Here is an 18,498-nt window from a genome sequence, read left to right as displayed (position 1 = left end):
ATTTTATCTTTCAACTTACAAAATTTACTTCTCCAAGTGTGGATTATTTCACAAATGCCAATATTCAAGGCACAAAGAAGGATTTCAATAAGTACTGTATTGGTAATACAGGGTTCTGTCTGCTTGTTCTTTGTTAATAGGTAGTTTGTGATAACCATGAGTCAGTGAGTAATAGTTCCTTACATATGGACTTTTTCACATTGAAGGCTGCCTTCTAAATACCCCTTCAGTCTATAAGATTGATAAAAGATAAAAATCTGAGCTTCCCACCTTACTCCAAGTTAGGATTCTTCTGATTGCCCCATAAATACGGAGGAGATATTACCCTTAAATTTGCAAAGCATTGCCCCAAAAATGTAACTGACTGATAAAAGTGTACCTAGCCAAGCACAGTCTTAACTACAAGGGGGCACCTACAGATGAAAAGGCATTTGGCTGCCTAGAGGTAGGACAGCTTTCCCAGTCCCTCAAGTGACCCATTTTGGCAGTTCTGAAGCCCTTGAGAAAAAGTCTGAAAGTATCTAAGGAGAGGCAACACATCACAGTAGTAGTACAAGGGAATTATGGGGAAGTAATTCCCACCCAAGTCATATGTGTAACTATTAGAAAAGATCTGCCAAAGAAGAAAGGAGTCAAGGAAGGGAGTCACTCACCAGAGTGGGTCTACATGAGTCACACTGATGACAAATGCCTCTCCGGTCTGTCCAGAAAGAGTCCGCCCACTTTTATCAACAATTGTCCCTGAAATCTGAATTAACAAAGGAAACAAAGTCAACAATATAGATTCAGGTAAAGAATATAATCCCCAAAATAAAATAAAATGAATAGACCAGTATTCCTTATTCTTTTACAAGGAAGAGAAATGTGAAACTCAAATTCAGCACTTTCCAAAAGGATCAGAACTGATGTATGCCAAGTGACCAGGGGAGGAGGCAGAAAGCCACAGAAACAGAAAAGGGAAAGTCAATGAGGCAAAAATCAATGCCCCAACAGCAGAAGTCGTCACATATCCACCTGGGTGTGGTGGCACATGCTGTTAATTCCAGTTGCTTGGGAGGTTGAGGCAGGATTAAAAGTTCAAGACCAGTCTGGGCAAGTCCGTGAGACCCTGTCTAAAAAATTTTTTAAAAAGGGTGGGGAGTGGGGTTGGGGATTTAGCTCAGCAGCAGAGTGCTTGCCTAGCATGCACAACGCCCTGAGTTCAGTCCTAGGCCTGGAAAAAAAAAGCAGGGCTGGGAGTATAGTTCAGTGGCAAAGTATTTGCTTAGCACTTGTGGGGCTCTCAGTTTAATCCCCAATATTAGGAAAAAAAGAAAAAAAATATATCACACATCCATGTCAGTCCCATTGGAGGAGTTTCCCCAGAGATACCAGGTTATCCCAGCCTTCTGCTGTTAAATACTTGATTTATCTAACACCCCTGTTTTGATTCTGTCATATGCTCACCGAGCAGGACTCTCAGAGGCCTGCCTTGAGTTAATGCCTTGGAGTCTAATATCATCAATGCTGGGTACTTGGCATTCAGCATGCAAGCCCATCCTTCCTTGGCCCTAATGAGACTGGGTCTTTAAGTCTTTGGCTTTAAGGGGGCTTCTTGTGAGCCGCCCACCTGCAATGAGTTGGTAGTGTAGGAAGGAGGTGAACAGAGGAAGTTAAACTAAATGGTTTCCAAAAGATAACGTCAATCATTCTATTTTGGGGAGGGGAGGGCGGCTAGGGGTTATATTCAAAATGACAATTATTAATAAAAGACAAGAATATGTCATGCAAAATATTTTAGAACTTACAAAGATAGGCCGGGGAGCATAATTCTCTTCAAAAAGTTTCTGGAGTGCAAACAAGGCTGCCTGTCAGGGGGAAAAGAAAAAACATCTTTACTGCCAGGAGAATAATGTATCCAAGATCAGTATGACTGTCTGATAAGATGACACCCTATCCCAAGGCCTCTTCAGATGTGACACATTCAGAACTCTCTGGGAAAACAAAAAGTGCCTTCCTTATAATGCCCAACGACAGGGACCCTTTCTGACCAGTGTGCTTCAGTGAAAAAACCATGTTTTTTTGTGGTGAGCTTGGACTGGGTTGTAAAGCTATGAAGCCAGTGTTACCCTGTGCTCGCCAGTCAATATTTTAAGTTGCCAACAATGGATCTGTCCTTTCTTTCTATAATTCCTGAATTAAAGATGTACACATTTTCACAATTAATTTCTGAAATTAGAATGTAACCTGTAGTTAATGTGCACCTTCCCCATGATGGTGTTTTTTTTTTTTTTTTTTCATAGAAAGTTATTAAATCAACAATATTTAAGTTTCCTCTTTACAATTAGAAAAATCAATTTAAAAAATCTTATGGAAAACAAGCATGAGAAAAGTTCTGTAAAAAAGGTAGAGTTAATGAAAACAAACTAAGCCCACTCAGACATATTCTGATGCTATGATAAACAGCGTGGTACTGTCACATCAGCAGACAGATTTCTGAAAAAGACTAAACCCAAACTAACTTGAGAATTTTGGGTAAGAGTGACATTCCACATCATTCCTATTACTGGGAAACAATAAGATGTTTAATAAATAGTGTTACGAAAAACAAGTAACTTTAGTTTAAAAAAAAGTAGATCTTAACCCTATTTCTTATTCCAAAATAAATTCCAGAGGCATCATAAGAAAAACCTCTATAATCACAAGTATGCCACAAATCAAAATGACACTGAGATTTCATCTCACACTAGTCATAATGGCAGTCATAGAGAATACAAACATTAATAAATGCTGGAGAGGATGCGAAGAAAAAGGAGCACTTTTTTACTGTTGGTGGGACTGTAAATTAGTACAACACTATGAAAATCAGTACGGAGGCTCCTCAATAGACTAGGCATGGAAATACCATATGACCCAGCTATACCACTTCTTGATATTTATCCTGAAAATTTAAAGTCATCTTACTGCAGTGATACAAGCATACCCATGCCTATAGCAACACAATTCACAATAAGCAAACTATGGAAGCTGCCAAGGTATCCATCAATGGATGAATGGATAAAGAAAATGTGGTATATATACACAACGGAGTTTTACTCAGCCATAAAGAAGAATAAAATCATGTCATTTGCAGGAAATTGGATGGAACTAGAGACCATCATGTTAAGCAAAATATGTCAAACTTAGAAGGTTAACAGTAGAATGTATTTTCTCACACAGAGGATACAGAAGAAAAAGGAAAAGAAAGGCAGGAATGAATTTCCTAAAAATCAAAGAAAGATCAGTAGAGGAAGGGATCAAAGGGTAGGAAGTGGGGCGGGGTAATGCTGGGGAGTGATATTAGCCAATTATTACCTTGTGTGAATGTACAAATAAGTAACAACAAAGCTCATCAATATGTACTATAATACATCAATAAAATAATGTGAGGGAGGGGCTGGGGTTGTGGCTCAGCAGTCGAGTGCTTGCCTAGCATGTGCAAGGCCCTGGATTCGATCCTCAGCACCACATAAAGATAAATAAATAAAGGTATTGTGTTCAACTACTTCTTTAAAAAAACAAATAAATTTTTTTTTTTTAATGTGGGGGAAAAAGGTGATAAGTTGCCAGACACAGTGGCACACACCTGTAATCCCAGCAACTATGGAGGCTGAGACAAGTTCAAGACCAGCCTTAGCAACTTAGTGAGACCCTGTCTCAAAAAATAAAAAAATAGAAAGGGCTGGGGATACAGCTCAGTGGTTGAGCATACCTGGGTTTAATCCCGGGTACCAAAAAAATAAAAATAAAAATAAAGCATATAAGTATCTCTACTTAATTAGATAGTGGAGCATTTCCTCTGTATCTATGATCATTTATAAATCAACACCCATAAATCAAATGCACTTCTGTATATCAGTGACAAATTCTCAAAAAGGGAAATGAAGAAAACTACTCTATTTATAATAGCCTCAAAAAATAAAATAAAATACTTGGGTATCAACTTAATGAAAGAGGTGAAAGATCTATATAATAAAAATTACAGAACCCTAAAGAAAGAAATCAAAGAAGACCTTAGAACATAAAAAGAGTTATCTTGTTCTTGAATAGGGAGAATTAATATTATCAAAATGACCATACTACCAAAAGCACTACACAGATTTAATGCAATTCCGATCAAAATCCCAATGACATTCCTCATAGAAATAGAAAAAGTGTGAAATCCATCTGGAAAAATAAAAGACCCAGAATAGCTAAAGCTATCCTTAACAGGAAGAGTGAAGCAGGTGGCATCACTATACCAGATCTCTAAACTATACTACAGAGCAATAGTAATAAAAACAGCATGGTATTGGCACCAAAACAGACTGGTAGACCAATGGTATACAATAGAGGACTCAGAGACTAACCCACAAAATTATAATCATCTTATTTAGACAAAGGTGCCAAAAATATGCACTGGAGAAAAGACAGACTCTTCAACAAACAGTGCTGGGAAAACTGGAAATCCATATGCAACAAAATGAAATTAAACCCCTCTCTCCCCATGCACAAAACTCAACTCAAAATGGATCAAGGACATAGGAATAAAACCAGAGAACCTGCGTCTAACAGAAGAAAAAGTAGGCCCTAATCTCCATCATGTGGAATTAGGCCCCAACTTCCTTAATAAGACTCCTTTGGTGCAAGAATTAAAATCAAGAATCAATAAATGGGGGGGCTGGGGATGTGGCTCAAGCGGTAATGCGCTCGCCTGGCATGCGCGGGGCGCTGGGTTCAATCCTCAGCACCACATAAAAATAAAATAAAGATGTTGTGTCCACTGAAAACTGAAAAATAAACATTAAAAACTTTCTCTCTCTCCTCTCTCTCTTTAAAAAAAAAAAATAATCAATAAATGGGATGGATTCAAACTAAAAAATTTCTTCTCAGCAAAAGAAACAATCTGTGAGGTGAATAGAGAACCTACATCTTGAGAGCAAATCTTACCCCTTACACATCAGATAGAGCACTAATCTCTAGGGTATATAAAGAACTCAAAAAGCTAAGCACCAAAAAACAAATAACCCAATCAATAAATGGGCTAAGGACCTGAACAGAAACTTCTCAGAAGATGATATACAATCCATCAACAAATATGTGAAAAATGTTCATCACTGCCAGCAATTACAGAAATGCAAATCAAAACCACTCTAAGAGCTCATCTCACTCCAGTCAGAATGGCAGCTATTAAGAATACAAACAACAATAAGTGTTGGTGAGGATGTGGGGAAAAAGGTACACTCATATACTGCTGGTGGAACTGCAAACTGGTGCAGCCAATATGGAAAGCAGTATGGAGATTCCTTGGAAAATTGGGAATGGAACCACCATTTGACCCAGCTATCCCTTTCCTCGGTCTACACCCAAAGGACTTAAACAGCATACTACAGGGACATAGCCACATCAATGTTTATAGCAGTACAATTCACAATAGCTAAACTGTGGAACCAACCTAGATGCTCTTCAATAGATGAATGAATAAAAAAAAAAAAAAATGTGGCATATATACACAATGGAATATTACTCAGCAATAAAAGAGGATAAAATCATGGCATTTGCAGATAAAGGGATGGAGTTAGAGAAGATAATGCTAAAAAGTTAGCCAAAAAACAAATGCCAAATGTTTTATCTAATATAAGGAGGCTGATTCATAGTGGGATAGGAAGGGGGAGCATGGGAGGATTAGATGAATTTTAGATAGGGTAGAGAGGTGGGAGGAGAAGTGAGGGGGCATGGGAATGTGGTGGAATGTGATGGACATTATTATCCAAAGTACATGTATGAAGACACAATTTGTTGTGAATATACTTGTATACAACCAGAGATATGAAAAATTGTGCTCTATATGTGTAATACGAATTGTAATGCATTCTGCTGTCATATATAAATTTTAAAAATTAATTTAAAAAAAAAGAAAACTGATTGGAATTCTCAAGCTAAAATTATGGTTCTACTATGGGCTGGTTCACTGCTGAGACAAAACAGTACTGATGATGTAAGCCCATGGGCCATTATTAGGATTATAGCTTCTATAAACATCATGGTGTCTGGATGAGGCTGGCTACAATAACAATGCTACATGACTGACAGATGACTAACCAATTAATGATTTCAGGTCCATTTGTTATAAGCAGATGTAGCTTATTATAATTATTCCTTATTGATAATATTAGGAATGGGTACACTATAAATTCTGTAATAAGACAGAGGAAACATAATTCAAATTATTCCATAACCACTTAATTTTAGTAGTATAGCTATAAGAACTATGTATCTTGACAATTAGGACTTGATAAAATTGTAAAGTACTAGGGGAGGAGGACCATTTTTCCTTCTTTTTTTTCCCACACCAGGGATTGAATCCAGACCCCTTAACCTGGAGCAACATCCCCAATCCTTTGTTTTATGTTTTTTGGGCTTTTTTAAAAAGAGCCTTGCTAAGTTGCTGAGGCTGGCTTTGTACTTGAAATCCCACTGTCTCAGCCTCCCAAACCACTGAGATTACAGGCATGTGCCACCACACCCAGCCCATTTTTTCCTTCATAATCTTTGAATAAGAAATGTTCCTATTAAGTACAGCCTCCTCACCCAAAAAGGAAAAAATATCTGTAAACTATAGAAAATTAAAATTCTCCTACATTATTAAAATCAACAACTTCACAATAATTTCACCATCACTACTACTTTTTTTTTGGTGCTGGGGATTGAACTCAGGGATACTCGACCACTGAGCCACATCCCCAGCCCTATTTTTTTTTTTTTTTTGGGGGGGGGGGGCGGGGGACAGGATCTCACTGAGTTACTTAGTGTCTCGAAGTTGGTGAGGCTGGCTTTGAACTCTCAATTCTCCTGTCTCAGCCTCCCAAGCTGCTGGGATTACAGGCATGCACCACCAAGCACAGCAATGATTTTTTTGTTTTGTTTGTAGTGTTGGTGATTGAACCCAGGGCCTTGTGCATGTGAAGCAAGCACTCTACCAACTGAGGTATGCCCCCAGCTCACCATCACTACTACTAATAAAATCAAAAATCAAGCCACAAACTAGAAGATGGTATTTGCTACTCATGATTGACAAGGCCTGATTGCCTCAGTAAAAAACCCAATAAAAAAGACTAAAAATCCAATAAAAAAAAAAAAAAAAAGAGTACAGGACATAAATCATAGAAAAGGAAATATTAATGACTCTTAAAGTAAAGAAAAATGCTCAGTTTCAATTATAGTAAGAAAAATACAAATTAAACTACAGTGAGAAAATATTTTTCATGTGTCAAGCTGGAAAAGTTCAAAACATTTAACAATACATGGTATTAAAGAGGCTATAATAAAACTAGCACTACTGTAAGTGCTCGCTAATGGGAATATAAATGAGTACAATCTCAGAAGAGGAAAATTTGACACTTAAGTAAAAATATTTATATAATGTTTTTTTTGTATTGGGGATTAAACCCAGGGGCACTTTATCCCAGCCCTTTTTATTTTTTATTTTGAGACAGGTCTCATTAAGTTGCTTAGGGCCTCACTAAGTTGCTGAAGTGGGCCTCAAACTTGTGATCTTCCTGCCTCAGCCTCACAAGTTGCTGGGATAACAGGCATGCACCACCACGCCCAGTTTTTGCTTATGCTTTTGACTTAACAGTTTCACTTGTAGAAATTTATCCTACAGATGCACTGTGCAAACACATACATATAAGGACATTTACTTTTCACTCTATACAATTATGTGTTATACATATGTAAAAAACAAAACATAAATGCACACACACATACATGCATGCTTGTATCTGTATAGAAATTCTGTCAAGACCCCCAAACTGGTAATAGCAGGTATTTCCAGGAGGAAACCTAGATATCCTCCCTTCTAGTCCTGGGTATCTACTTTTCATCCCATGTATTTATATACCTTTTGAGTTCATAATCATGAGCATGCAAACATCACATATGCATATATGCACACATATCAATTATGTATGCAAATATTTTCATAATGACGGCTGGGGTTGTGGCTCAGTGGTAGAGTGCTCAAATAGCACATGTGAGGCCCTTGGCACCACATAAAAAAATAAATTAATTAATTAAAGGTATTGCATCTAACTACAACTAAAAAAATGAAATATTTTTTTAAAATTTCATAATGAGAAAAACATTTTAAATGCTAAAAAAACCTGTTCTTTTGAAATTGTAATGGTCATTATCTTCTTACTATATTAAGAAATACATCATGGGGCTAGGGCTGTGGCTCAGTGGTAGCGCGCTCGCCTAACATGCATGAGGCACTGGGTTCGATCCTCAGCACCACATAAATGTAAAACAAAGATATTGTGTCCACCTAAAAAAAAAAAAAAAGAGATTCATCATACCCTCTACCCCCACCTTTTCCCTTTTTCTACCTTAACTCACCTTGGCATTAGCAGTATCAAAAATAGTTTCAATGAGTAAGATATCAACCCCACCATCCAGAAGTCCTCTGGCCTGCTCTTGGTATGCTTCAACAAGCTCATCAAATGCTGCAAAAAAGTAAGTCACACCCATCACATCAGTCACCAACATCCTCTGAATTGCACTCAGGTAAAGTGACTTCAGGGCTAGCACACTGAACCACTGCTGGCTTATAATGCATCCGTTGAAAACAACAAACTTTTTTTCCTTCAGTACTGGGTATTGAACCCAGGGATGCTTGACCACTGACCTACATCCCATACATTTTTTTTTTTTTTTTGAGACAGGATCTCAATAAGTTGCCAAGGATAGCCTCAAACTTGTGATCCTCCTGCCTCAGCCTCTGGAGTTGATGGAATCATAGATGAGTGCCATATGGCTGGCTAAAACACAATGTCTATAAGAAACCAAATAAAAAAATAACACAGTGATAAAAAAAAAGAAAATTTAAAAAGAAATATGGCAGTGACAGAAAGAAAACAAGCAAACTGAACACACCTGTTTCTGAATACTTGCCACATGACTTCCCTTCCCATGGATAAGCTAGGAGTGAGTAGGAAGGTGTATCAATTTCCTGAACCATGTACTTTATTCTCAACTCTTTAAAATACATTTTTTCTCAAAGACATTTTTTTTTTTGGTCTCAGGGATTGAACCCAGGACACTTAACCACTGAACCACATCCCCAGCCCTTCTCATTTTTTATTTTGAGACAGGGCCTCACTAAGTTGCTGAGGCTACCTTCCAACTTTAGATCCTCCTCCCTCAGCCTCCAGAACCACCAGGATTACAGACATGTGCCACCATGTCCAACCCTAAAAATCATTCTAATTAATCAATTAAGAGAGATCTTTGGAGGGTAAGAAACATAATCTGGATACAACACAAGTTGACTTGAAGTCTCACACTCTGTGGTAAAAGGCTACACTCCTGTAATTTTCACTCAATCCTTTAGATCAACTCTTTCAGAGAGGCAACCTCTCTGATGGGCAATTTTGATATCAAACAAAATTTTACTCCCAGGTAAAATATTTGCTAGAAATGTACTGTGCTGTCTATATTCACCTGAGATGTAGTTATCTCTCTCCCCATTTTATCTCCCAACCAAAACAGAAAAAAATACTTAGGTGTTCTATGAGAGAAGCCTAAGTAGCAAAGTTATGCTTGCTGTGTTTATGTATACCAGTACAGGAAGAGGAGAGGTTAGCTCCCCACTGTCATGTCTAGACCAGAGAGACCATCAATCACATACACATAATGAAGTAACACAACATGCAAAGTGCTGTAACAAAAACCAACAAACTGTAATTGTGTGAAATTGTCATCTATACAAAATGCATTACCATATATGGTATTGTTAGTATTCAGCCTGAAAGTTTAATTCTTTTTGTTTTTTGTAGTCTTGATGCTTAGACACTGACTTAGATTCCTGAGTTTCGGGTCAAATCAGAATAAAGTACATTTACATATACTAGTTTTTAATTTTTTAATACTAGTACATTTAGATAGTTTGTATTACTTTAAATTAAATGGCAATATACTGGGTCTTTTATAATATACCAAGAGCTGGTATTCAGATGTTCTCTACTTTTCACTTTGAAACTTTCTTAAAATTGGTTTTGTTTCAACAGATGATAAAGAACAACTAACAAATCACCATATACATCTGAGAGCAAGCTCAAATAATAAGAGCAGTTCACTTTTTATTTAGATATCCACCGTATTTCAAAACACTATACTGTAAACCCTTTTCATAGATAAAAATCACAATATCCCTGAAGTAAATCCTGTTACTGTCCCCACTTTACATATTACTAAAGCACAAGGGTACTTTTTCAAGGTCCCTGATTATGTGTCATAAATACTCACTGATGTTCCTAAAATCTGGTCTTTCCACAGATGGAGACACAGAGAGTGTCTTATTAGTTGGACCCAGAGCTCCTGCCACAAACCTCTTGATTCCTTTGGGAAAAGAAAAACAAGAATAAATTCTCTTAACTCAAATTTTTTTGTTGTAAACTAACAGACTATAAGACTCCTCGTAGAACACAGGGCTTTGCCCACAACTCAAAATCTAAAAAGCTCTCAAAGCCCAAATTTTTTTTCTTAATTGAATTGACAACAAACCTGCCTTCTACTGAAGTAATAAACAGCTGTTTATAGTCTTTTTTGCCTTTTAGTGCACTTGTTCACAGATTCTGCTAATACATGTTTGGTTATGGGGGATGCCCAGACTCCCTGGGAAAATCATGAACTATAGGGGATATTTAAATATTCTCACCAAGCCAATCAAAACAACTAAATCCTCACATATGCAACCTCAAAGTCTTTCTATAAGTAATCCTTTTCTACCACCTCACTATGTTTGGACAAATTGTCTCCCCATTCTTAAGAAACCTTGAAGAGGGGCTGAAGTTGCAACTCAGTGGTAGAACACTTGCCTAGCATGTTTGAAGCACTGGGTTTGATTCTCAGCACTGCAAATAAGTAAATAAAGATCCATCAACAACTAAAAATATCAATTAAAAAATATAATAAAAAAAGAAATCTTGAAGATCCTGATGTTAACCTGAAATGTTTAAGTCAAAATTAACAATTATAAAATTGAAATTCAAGTATGAAGCAGATTTAATACTGCTTTAACAATTCTTTAATAACCCTGCCTCTGGGCCACATGGAGATGTTGTTCATATCTGCATATCACACCACTCACTGCCTCTGGTGACTGTAGCCACTCAATGACGTGGGCTGTGCTGTAGGACTAAACTGGAGAAGACTACAACTAGTTAATAACCCAGCTTATGAGCAGGCTACAGGCCCAAATACTTTTTATCTTCTGCAAAGATGAGCAATAATATAGTGTGAGAAAAATGTCCTTATCTCTCCCTGCTTCAGCTGGTTCAGTATCCTCTGACCTGTTCACACATTACTGTGGATTTAAACATTATCTCTTAGCAACAGAGTTCCTATTAAGTTGATTGGTTTTCATTAGTATGCTTACCTAACTTCCTAACAATTCTGCATTATATATTTCCTATTGGCAATAATTTCACATTTCCAAATCCTAAAGGGCTCCATTTATTTCCTCTATTCCATCTCTCTCTTAAAATTCTCCCACCAGCCATTGTTCTGAGGGCAACCTGTAGGAGGTTAGTTATTTCAGAACACTTTTCAAGTCTCAGTAAGACTGAATCTAAGGACTCTTCTGTGTGCTGCAGTGCCTTCAAGGTCATTAGCAGGATAAAGTGGAAAATGCTACAAAGGCTTCCCTTTGCTTAAATATTAAATAAGCCAGCCCTGGGAGCAGGGTGGCTTTAGAGTGATGATATCAAATGTCCTAATGATAACAAAAATAATCAAATCAGCCAGCTATACCTTTAAGAACCTGATGAGGGGTTTCCATTATAGCTCTTTCACAGGAAAGTAATGGGCCTAGCTACAAAGTCAGGCTATAAACAATGTCAGGGTTTAAAAAAAAAAAAAAAACCGAGTCCAAGGCCCCCAGAAATCGCATGGCAGCAGAGATGGTGAATAAACTTCATTATGAAACTGCAGAGAAGCAACCTACAAACAAATTAAAATACAGTATCTACAACTGCTCATAGCCAAAGGTCATGTAAGGAAAACTGCAGTAAGAACAACACATTATAGCCAAGAACACTGAAGCAATCGTTGTACAAGAAAGAAAGAAGAGCATCCTTTACCTGTCTGTAGAGTTATCTCTTCAGCAGCTTTTCTGGCCACACCTGCAGAGCACTTGTTCATCCGGTAGGCCTAACACATCAACCACTAACGTTAGTTTGTCCTGCTTTTCCTCCATGCAATAAATAAAGCATCTATATAGCCATCTAATACCTAGTTGTATTCAGAAAATAAATGCAAAGTGAATTAACATGAGATCAAAGTGAAAACTTAGCCAAGAAGGCTATCAGTTATCCTAGCCTCAAAAGGTAGTAGGGAATGGCAAGTCCTTGGGAACTTCTTCTAAAAGGATCTTCTCCCAAACCATAAGCCAGTGGTAAAAAAAAAAAAAAAAAAAAAAAAAAAACCACTGGACACCTGGCATGCCACAGAATAACTGGTATAGTTATATATTCTGCAAATTACAAAAAACAATAATGGGGAAAACACAGACTTGGACCTAGGTTCTAGGTCTAGCACTGTCACTGCCTGGCCAGACAATCCCACAGCAACTTTCCCTGGTCCTGATTTCCTTCACTGTAAAATGGCTGAATGAGTAGTTCTAAACTTTCTGCAGATTATTAGCCTCTTAAGAATTTGATAAAGGGGTCTGGGGTTGTGGCTCAATGGTAGAATGCTTGCCTAGCATGTATGAGGCACTGGGTTCAATTCTTAGCACTGCATATAAATACATTTAAAAAAAAATAAAGGTCCATTGACAACTAAAAACTATTTTTAAAAAAATAGAATTTGATAAAGGACCATGAACCATCTTATGGGAAAATAAGCACATACACACACAGTGTGACCTGCAAGTTAAGGAAGTATGGGTCTCTTCAAGAGCCCTTCCACATGCCAGGTCCTGGATTGTGAACTTCATGATCTCTTCCAACTCTTAAGATCCATGTGCCTTAGATCCTCACATCAGATAATTAAGAAACCATAATATCCTAAGTGTGGTTGGCAAAGTACGGCTCATAGGCAATCTAGGCCCTATTTTTATAAATAAAGTTTTTCTGGAATGCAATCCGTAACTATTTATTTACATATTATCTATAGGTGCACACAATGATTATGACTTTACCAAAAGCAACTGCAAAACAAGCATCATTTTTATTTGATTGTTACTTGTCCATAAAAGAAACGATTTAGAAAATGAATGGGTTGCTTTGCTCATAAGCAGAAGAGTTTCAAACTATTTTCCATGTATCACCACAAACAACAAACGAGCCATTAGCTTCACCCTGCAGCTTCAAATGGTTTTCTTACTAACAACTACCAACATAGCAAAAGCTCATAAGCTTCTCAAGTTGGAGGAAAAGTGAAGTTCTTACCAAGTGTTCAAGGCCATAGTCAGCCTGGGCAACACTAGTGCTGCTAAAAGTATTTGTTTCGATGATATCTGCTCCAGCCAGCAAGTATTCCTGCAACAACACAATCATATCAATCTCAGTTCAGAGTCCCTGTCCCCCAAAAATAAACACATCCTTTCATCTCCATCACTGCACTGCCAACCACCTTTTGACTACTTACCAAGGGTAAGACAGTGCGTCAGAAACTAGAGTCACAGGAAGGTATAAGGATTTCACAAAAAGGCATGTGTTTCAAGAAATAAGCACAGAACTTCCATTCAGATGAAGTTAACACACTAAGGTTATATAAATTCTGTCAAGTTCCTTCAACTCTCAGTCCCAGTCTCCTCATCTGAAAGTACTATAACCCTCTTCTTCAGTCAGTGAAGCTATATAATACAAGGTAACACTTCACATGTCTGGCACATCTTGGGCACTCAACAAACATCAATTCTGACCTCTTACCTTCTCCTTGCTTCAGCACCCCCTGATCCCCACTGAAAACTGTACCATCAGTGAGATCTCAAATTCAGACCCTTTTTTTAGTCCACATCTCCTATTCCCTCTGGCCCAGACCTACACCCTTACTGGAACCTTAAGGACTCTAATACCATACAGTTTGTTCTCTCTGTTTGAAACCCATCTTCCTGATTTCACTCCTTGGATACGAATTCAATCTCAATCTAATGCCCTGGAATCTCTCAATCCCCCTGATTTTCGAACAATGAGTAAATTCAATCCTTCCTGAGCTGATGAACAATGTTTGCAAAAAAGCTAGGCAATGAAAAATAACATAAACACAAATGTAACAACAATAAGTCACAAACATCCTAAATACTGTCAACAAGAAGACAGCTAAATAAATTATACAATCATTTTATTACCAGCCATATGACAGCTAAAAAAATAAAGCTTTTAAAAAAATCTCCATATCCTATATATGAAGATCTTTCAAAGTATTGTTTAGCAGAAAAAACAAAATAAAGCTAAGCATGGTGGCTCACACATTTAATTCTAGCAACTTGGGAAGCTAAGGCAAGAAGATCACAGATTTGAGGTCAGCCTAAGCAAATTAGGGAGAATCTGTCTCAAAAAAAAAAAAAAGGGCTGGGGATGTAGTTCAGTAGTAGACAGAATTCCCTTGGGTTCAATCCCCACTATCAAAAAAAAAAAAAGAAAAAGAAAAAGAAAACCAAAACAGAATAATATGTAAAGATGATACTACTAAAACATATGTGTACTAACAGTTCCTACACATACATAAATAAATGTTTAAACATATAACACAAGGATCTGAAAAGACAGAGAGCAACTAAGAGTGGTCATCTCTGGGGGAAAAAAAATAGCAATGTGGAGTAGTTGATGGGAATTTATTCTTATCATTAGATTTTGTTTTATAAGAATAAATTTTAAAATTTAATTTTTTAACAAAGAATAAGAAAAATGAAAAACAACCTTAATGCCTATGAATAACAGATTAATTAAGCAAAGAACAGGTTATTATGAAATTATAAAGCCATGTTTTAGAACATTTAATGCTAATGTATATAAGTAAAAGCTACAAATTATAAAATAGTATGAAGCAATAAAATTTAACTTAATTTTTAAAAATCCAAGTGCAGAAAACTATACAAAATGTTATTGGGGTTTTTTGTTTGGTTTGGTATCAGGGTTCAAACCACAGGGTACTATACCACCAAGCTACTACCCCAGCCCGTTTGAGACATGGTCTTACTAAATTACTAAGGGCTTCAAGTTGCTAAAGCTGGCCTTGACCTTGCAATCCTCCTGCCTCAGCCTCCCAAGTCACTGGAACTACAAGCCTGCACTATCATTCCTCACTAGAAAACTAGATGAAAAATCAACTAGAATATGTGAACGGTAGTTATGTCTTGAGATTTTGTAATGGGTGAGGGCCTGCTTCCTGGTTCACAGAGGACAGCTTCTCACTGTGCCCTCACATGGAAGAGGTGAACGAGCTCCCTCTATTAAAAGGGTGCCTCTTACCACCATCACATTGGGCATTAGGTTTTAACAGGTGACTCTTAGGTGTACACCAATATTTACAACATAGCTGCCCTTATAAGACACAGACTTTGCTTTCACTTTCTGCTCTCCACCATGTGAGGACACAATGAGAAGATGGTTATCTGTGAATAGGAAGAGGGCCCATAGCAGGCACCAAATCTGCTGGCACTTCAATCCCAAAAACTGTAAAAAAAAAAAAAGAATACCGTTGTTTAAGCCATCCAGTCTAACTTATCACAGCCGCCCAAATCAACTAAGATACCATCTTTTGAGATTTCTTCTTAAGAGCTGTGTCAGTGACTTAAACAAGGTAGTGAACCCTTAATTTGTCCAGAATTTTAGGGTTCTTTACTGGGTTTGCCTCAAAAGCATAAAACCAACTACTTCTTATCTGCTTATCCCAAATACTAAACACTAAACACACTTTTATTTTATATCCCACACCAGCTTTCTTAATAAATCATCTTTCTTCTGTATTCTCCAGAGCACACAGGAGTGTTCTGACTCAGTACATGAAACAGTTTGAGTGAACGTTAAGAAGCTGGAAAAATTACCTTATGGATTTGGTAAATGATATCAGGTTGAGTTATACTTAAAATGTCATTGTTGCCTTTCAGTGGTTTGGCATGGTCTTTAAATTCTTGACCTTGGAACTTTTCTTCACTTAGCTTGTACCGCTGGATCATGGTCCCCATTCCACCATCAAGCACCATAATCCTCTTCTTCAGAATGGCTTCAATCTCATCCCGAAGTGTTTTCTTCATACCTCCATACAGAAAGTAAAATCTGACTTTAAAGAATGAAAGATAACCCAGGCACGGTGGCACATGCCTATAATCCCAGCAGCTCAGGAGGCTGAGGCAGGAGGATCGTCAGTTCAAAGCCAGCCTCAACAACAGCGAGGCAATAAGCAACTCAATGAGACCATGTCTCTAAATAAAATACCAAAAAGAAAAGGGTTGGGGATGTGATGCTCAGTGGTTGAGTGCCCCTGAGTTCAATCCCCAGTACCCACCCTACCACCCCCAAAAAAGAATGAAAGATAAACCAGGTGTGGTGGTGAATGCCTGTAATCCCAGGAGGCTGAGGCAGGAGAATCCCAAGTTCAAGCCCAGGAATTTAGCAAGATCCTGTCTCAAAATTAAAAAAATAATAATAATAATAACCTTTTTAATTTTTTGTGTTGGTGGTGGTAGATGAACACAATATCTTTATTTTATTTATTGTTATGTGGTGCTGAGGATTAAACCCAGTGCCTCACACATGCTAGGCAAGTGCTCTACCACTGAGCTACAATCCCAGCCCCTCAAAATAAAAAACTTTAGGGTTAGGGATGGTGTGGTAAAGCCCCACTGGATTCAATGCCCAGTCCCACAAAAATAAATAATAAGTAAAAATACTTGGGAATCAACCTAACAAAAGAGGTGAAAGACTTATACAATGAAAACTACAGAACCCTAAAGAGAGAAATAGAAGAAGATCTTAGAAGATGGAAAAATATACCCTGTTCATGGATAGGCAGAACTAACATCATCAAAATGGTGATATTACCAAAAGTTCTCTATAGGTTTAATGCAATGCCAATCAAAATCCCAACGGCATTTCTTGTAGAAATAGAGAAAGCAATCATGAAATTCATATGGAAAAATAAACGACCCAGAATAGCAAAAACAATGCTAAGCAGGAAGTGTGAATCAGGCGGTATAGCAATACCAGACTTCAAACTATACTACAGAGCAATAGTAACAAAAACAGCATGGTACTGGTACCAAAACAGGCGGGTGGACCAATGGTACAGAATAGAGGACACAGAAACCAATCCACAAAACTACAACTATCTTATATTTGATAAAGGGGCTAAAAGCATGCAATGGAGGAAGGATAGCATCTTCAACAAATGGTGCTGGGAAAACTGGAAATCCATATGCAACAAAATGAAACTGAATCCCTTTCTCTCGCCATGCACAAAAGTGAATTCAAAATGGATCAAGGAGCTTGATATCAAATCAGAGACACGCCGTCTGATAGAAGAAAAAGTTGGCTACGATCTACATACTGTGGGGTCGGGCTCCAAATTCCTCAATAGGACACCCATAGCACAAAAGTTAATAACTAGAATCAACAAATGGGACTTACTCAAACTAAAAAGTTTTTTCTCAGCAAAAGAAACAATAAGAGAGGTAAATAGAGAGCCTACATCCTGGGAACAAATCTTTACTCCTCACACTTCAGATAGAGCCCTAATATCCAGAGTATACAAAGAACTCCAAAAATTAGACAATAAGAGAACAAACAACCCAATCAACAAATGGGCCAAGGACCTGAACAGACACTTCTCAGAGGAGGACATACAATCAATCAACAAGTACATGAAAAAATGCTCACCATCTCTAGCAGTCAGAGAAATGCAAATCAAAACCACCCTAAGATACCATCTCACTCCAGTTAGATTGGCAGCCATTATGAAGTCAAACAACAACAAGTGCTGGCGAGGATGTGGGGAAAAGGGTACACTTGTACATTGCTGGTGGGACTGCAAATTGGTGCAGCCAATTTGGAAAGCAGTATGGAGATTTCTTGGAAAGCTGGGAATGGAGCCACCATTTGACCCAGCTATTCCCCTTCTCGGTCTATTCCCTAAAGACCTAAAAAGAGCATGCTACAGGGACACTGCTACATCGATGTTCATAGCAGCACAATTCACAATAGCAAGACTGTGGAACCAACCTAGATGCCCTTCAATAGATGAATGGATAAAAAAAATGTTGCATTTATACACAATGGAGTATTACTCTGCATTAAAAAATGACAAAATCATAGAATTTACAGGGAAATGGATGGCATTAGAGCAGATTATGCTAAGTGAAGCTAGCCAATCCCTAAAAAACAAATGCCGAATGTCTTCTTTGATATAAGGAGAGTAACTAAGAACAGAGTAGGGTCGAAGAGCATGAGAAGAAGATTAACATTAAACAGGGACGAGAGGTGGGAGGGAAAGGGA

General features: G+C 37.6%; 1 protein-coding gene across 2 annotated transcripts in view; it reads right to left on the bottom strand.

Moving 5' to 3' along the window:
- Positions 1–18,498, bottom strand: part of Mtr (5-methyltetrahydrofolate-homocysteine methyltransferase) — a 95,257-nt gene that overhangs the window by 72,389 nt on the left and 4,370 nt on the right. The window contains exons 2-8 of one of the 2 annotated variants that reach the window (XM_027948028.2): positions 16,052–16,263; positions 13,452–13,541; positions 12,141–12,210; positions 10,306–10,398; positions 8,398–8,504; positions 1,788–1,847; positions 654–748 (exon numbers count right to left, since the gene is read on the bottom strand). In XM_027948028.2, the coding sequence (XP_027803829.2) occupies positions 654–748; positions 1,788–1,847; positions 8,398–8,504; positions 10,306–10,398; positions 12,141–12,210; positions 13,452–13,541; positions 16,052–16,263 (727 nt within the window). The remainder of the gene's footprint in view (positions 1–653; positions 749–1,787; positions 1,848–8,397; positions 8,505–10,305; positions 10,399–12,140; positions 12,211–13,451; positions 13,542–16,051; positions 16,264–18,498) is intronic. The other variant, XM_071619858.1, reaches the window with a different exon arrangement.

This window comes from Marmota flaviventris, chromosome 12 (assembly GCF_047511675.1).
Source record: "Marmota flaviventris isolate mMarFla1 chromosome 12, mMarFla1.hap1, whole genome shotgun sequence".
NCBI lineage: Eukaryota > Metazoa > Chordata > Mammalia > Rodentia > Sciuridae > Marmota > Marmota flaviventris.
Note: the sequence above shows the minus strand (reverse complement) of the source record. Positions and strands in the feature narration are given on the sequence as shown.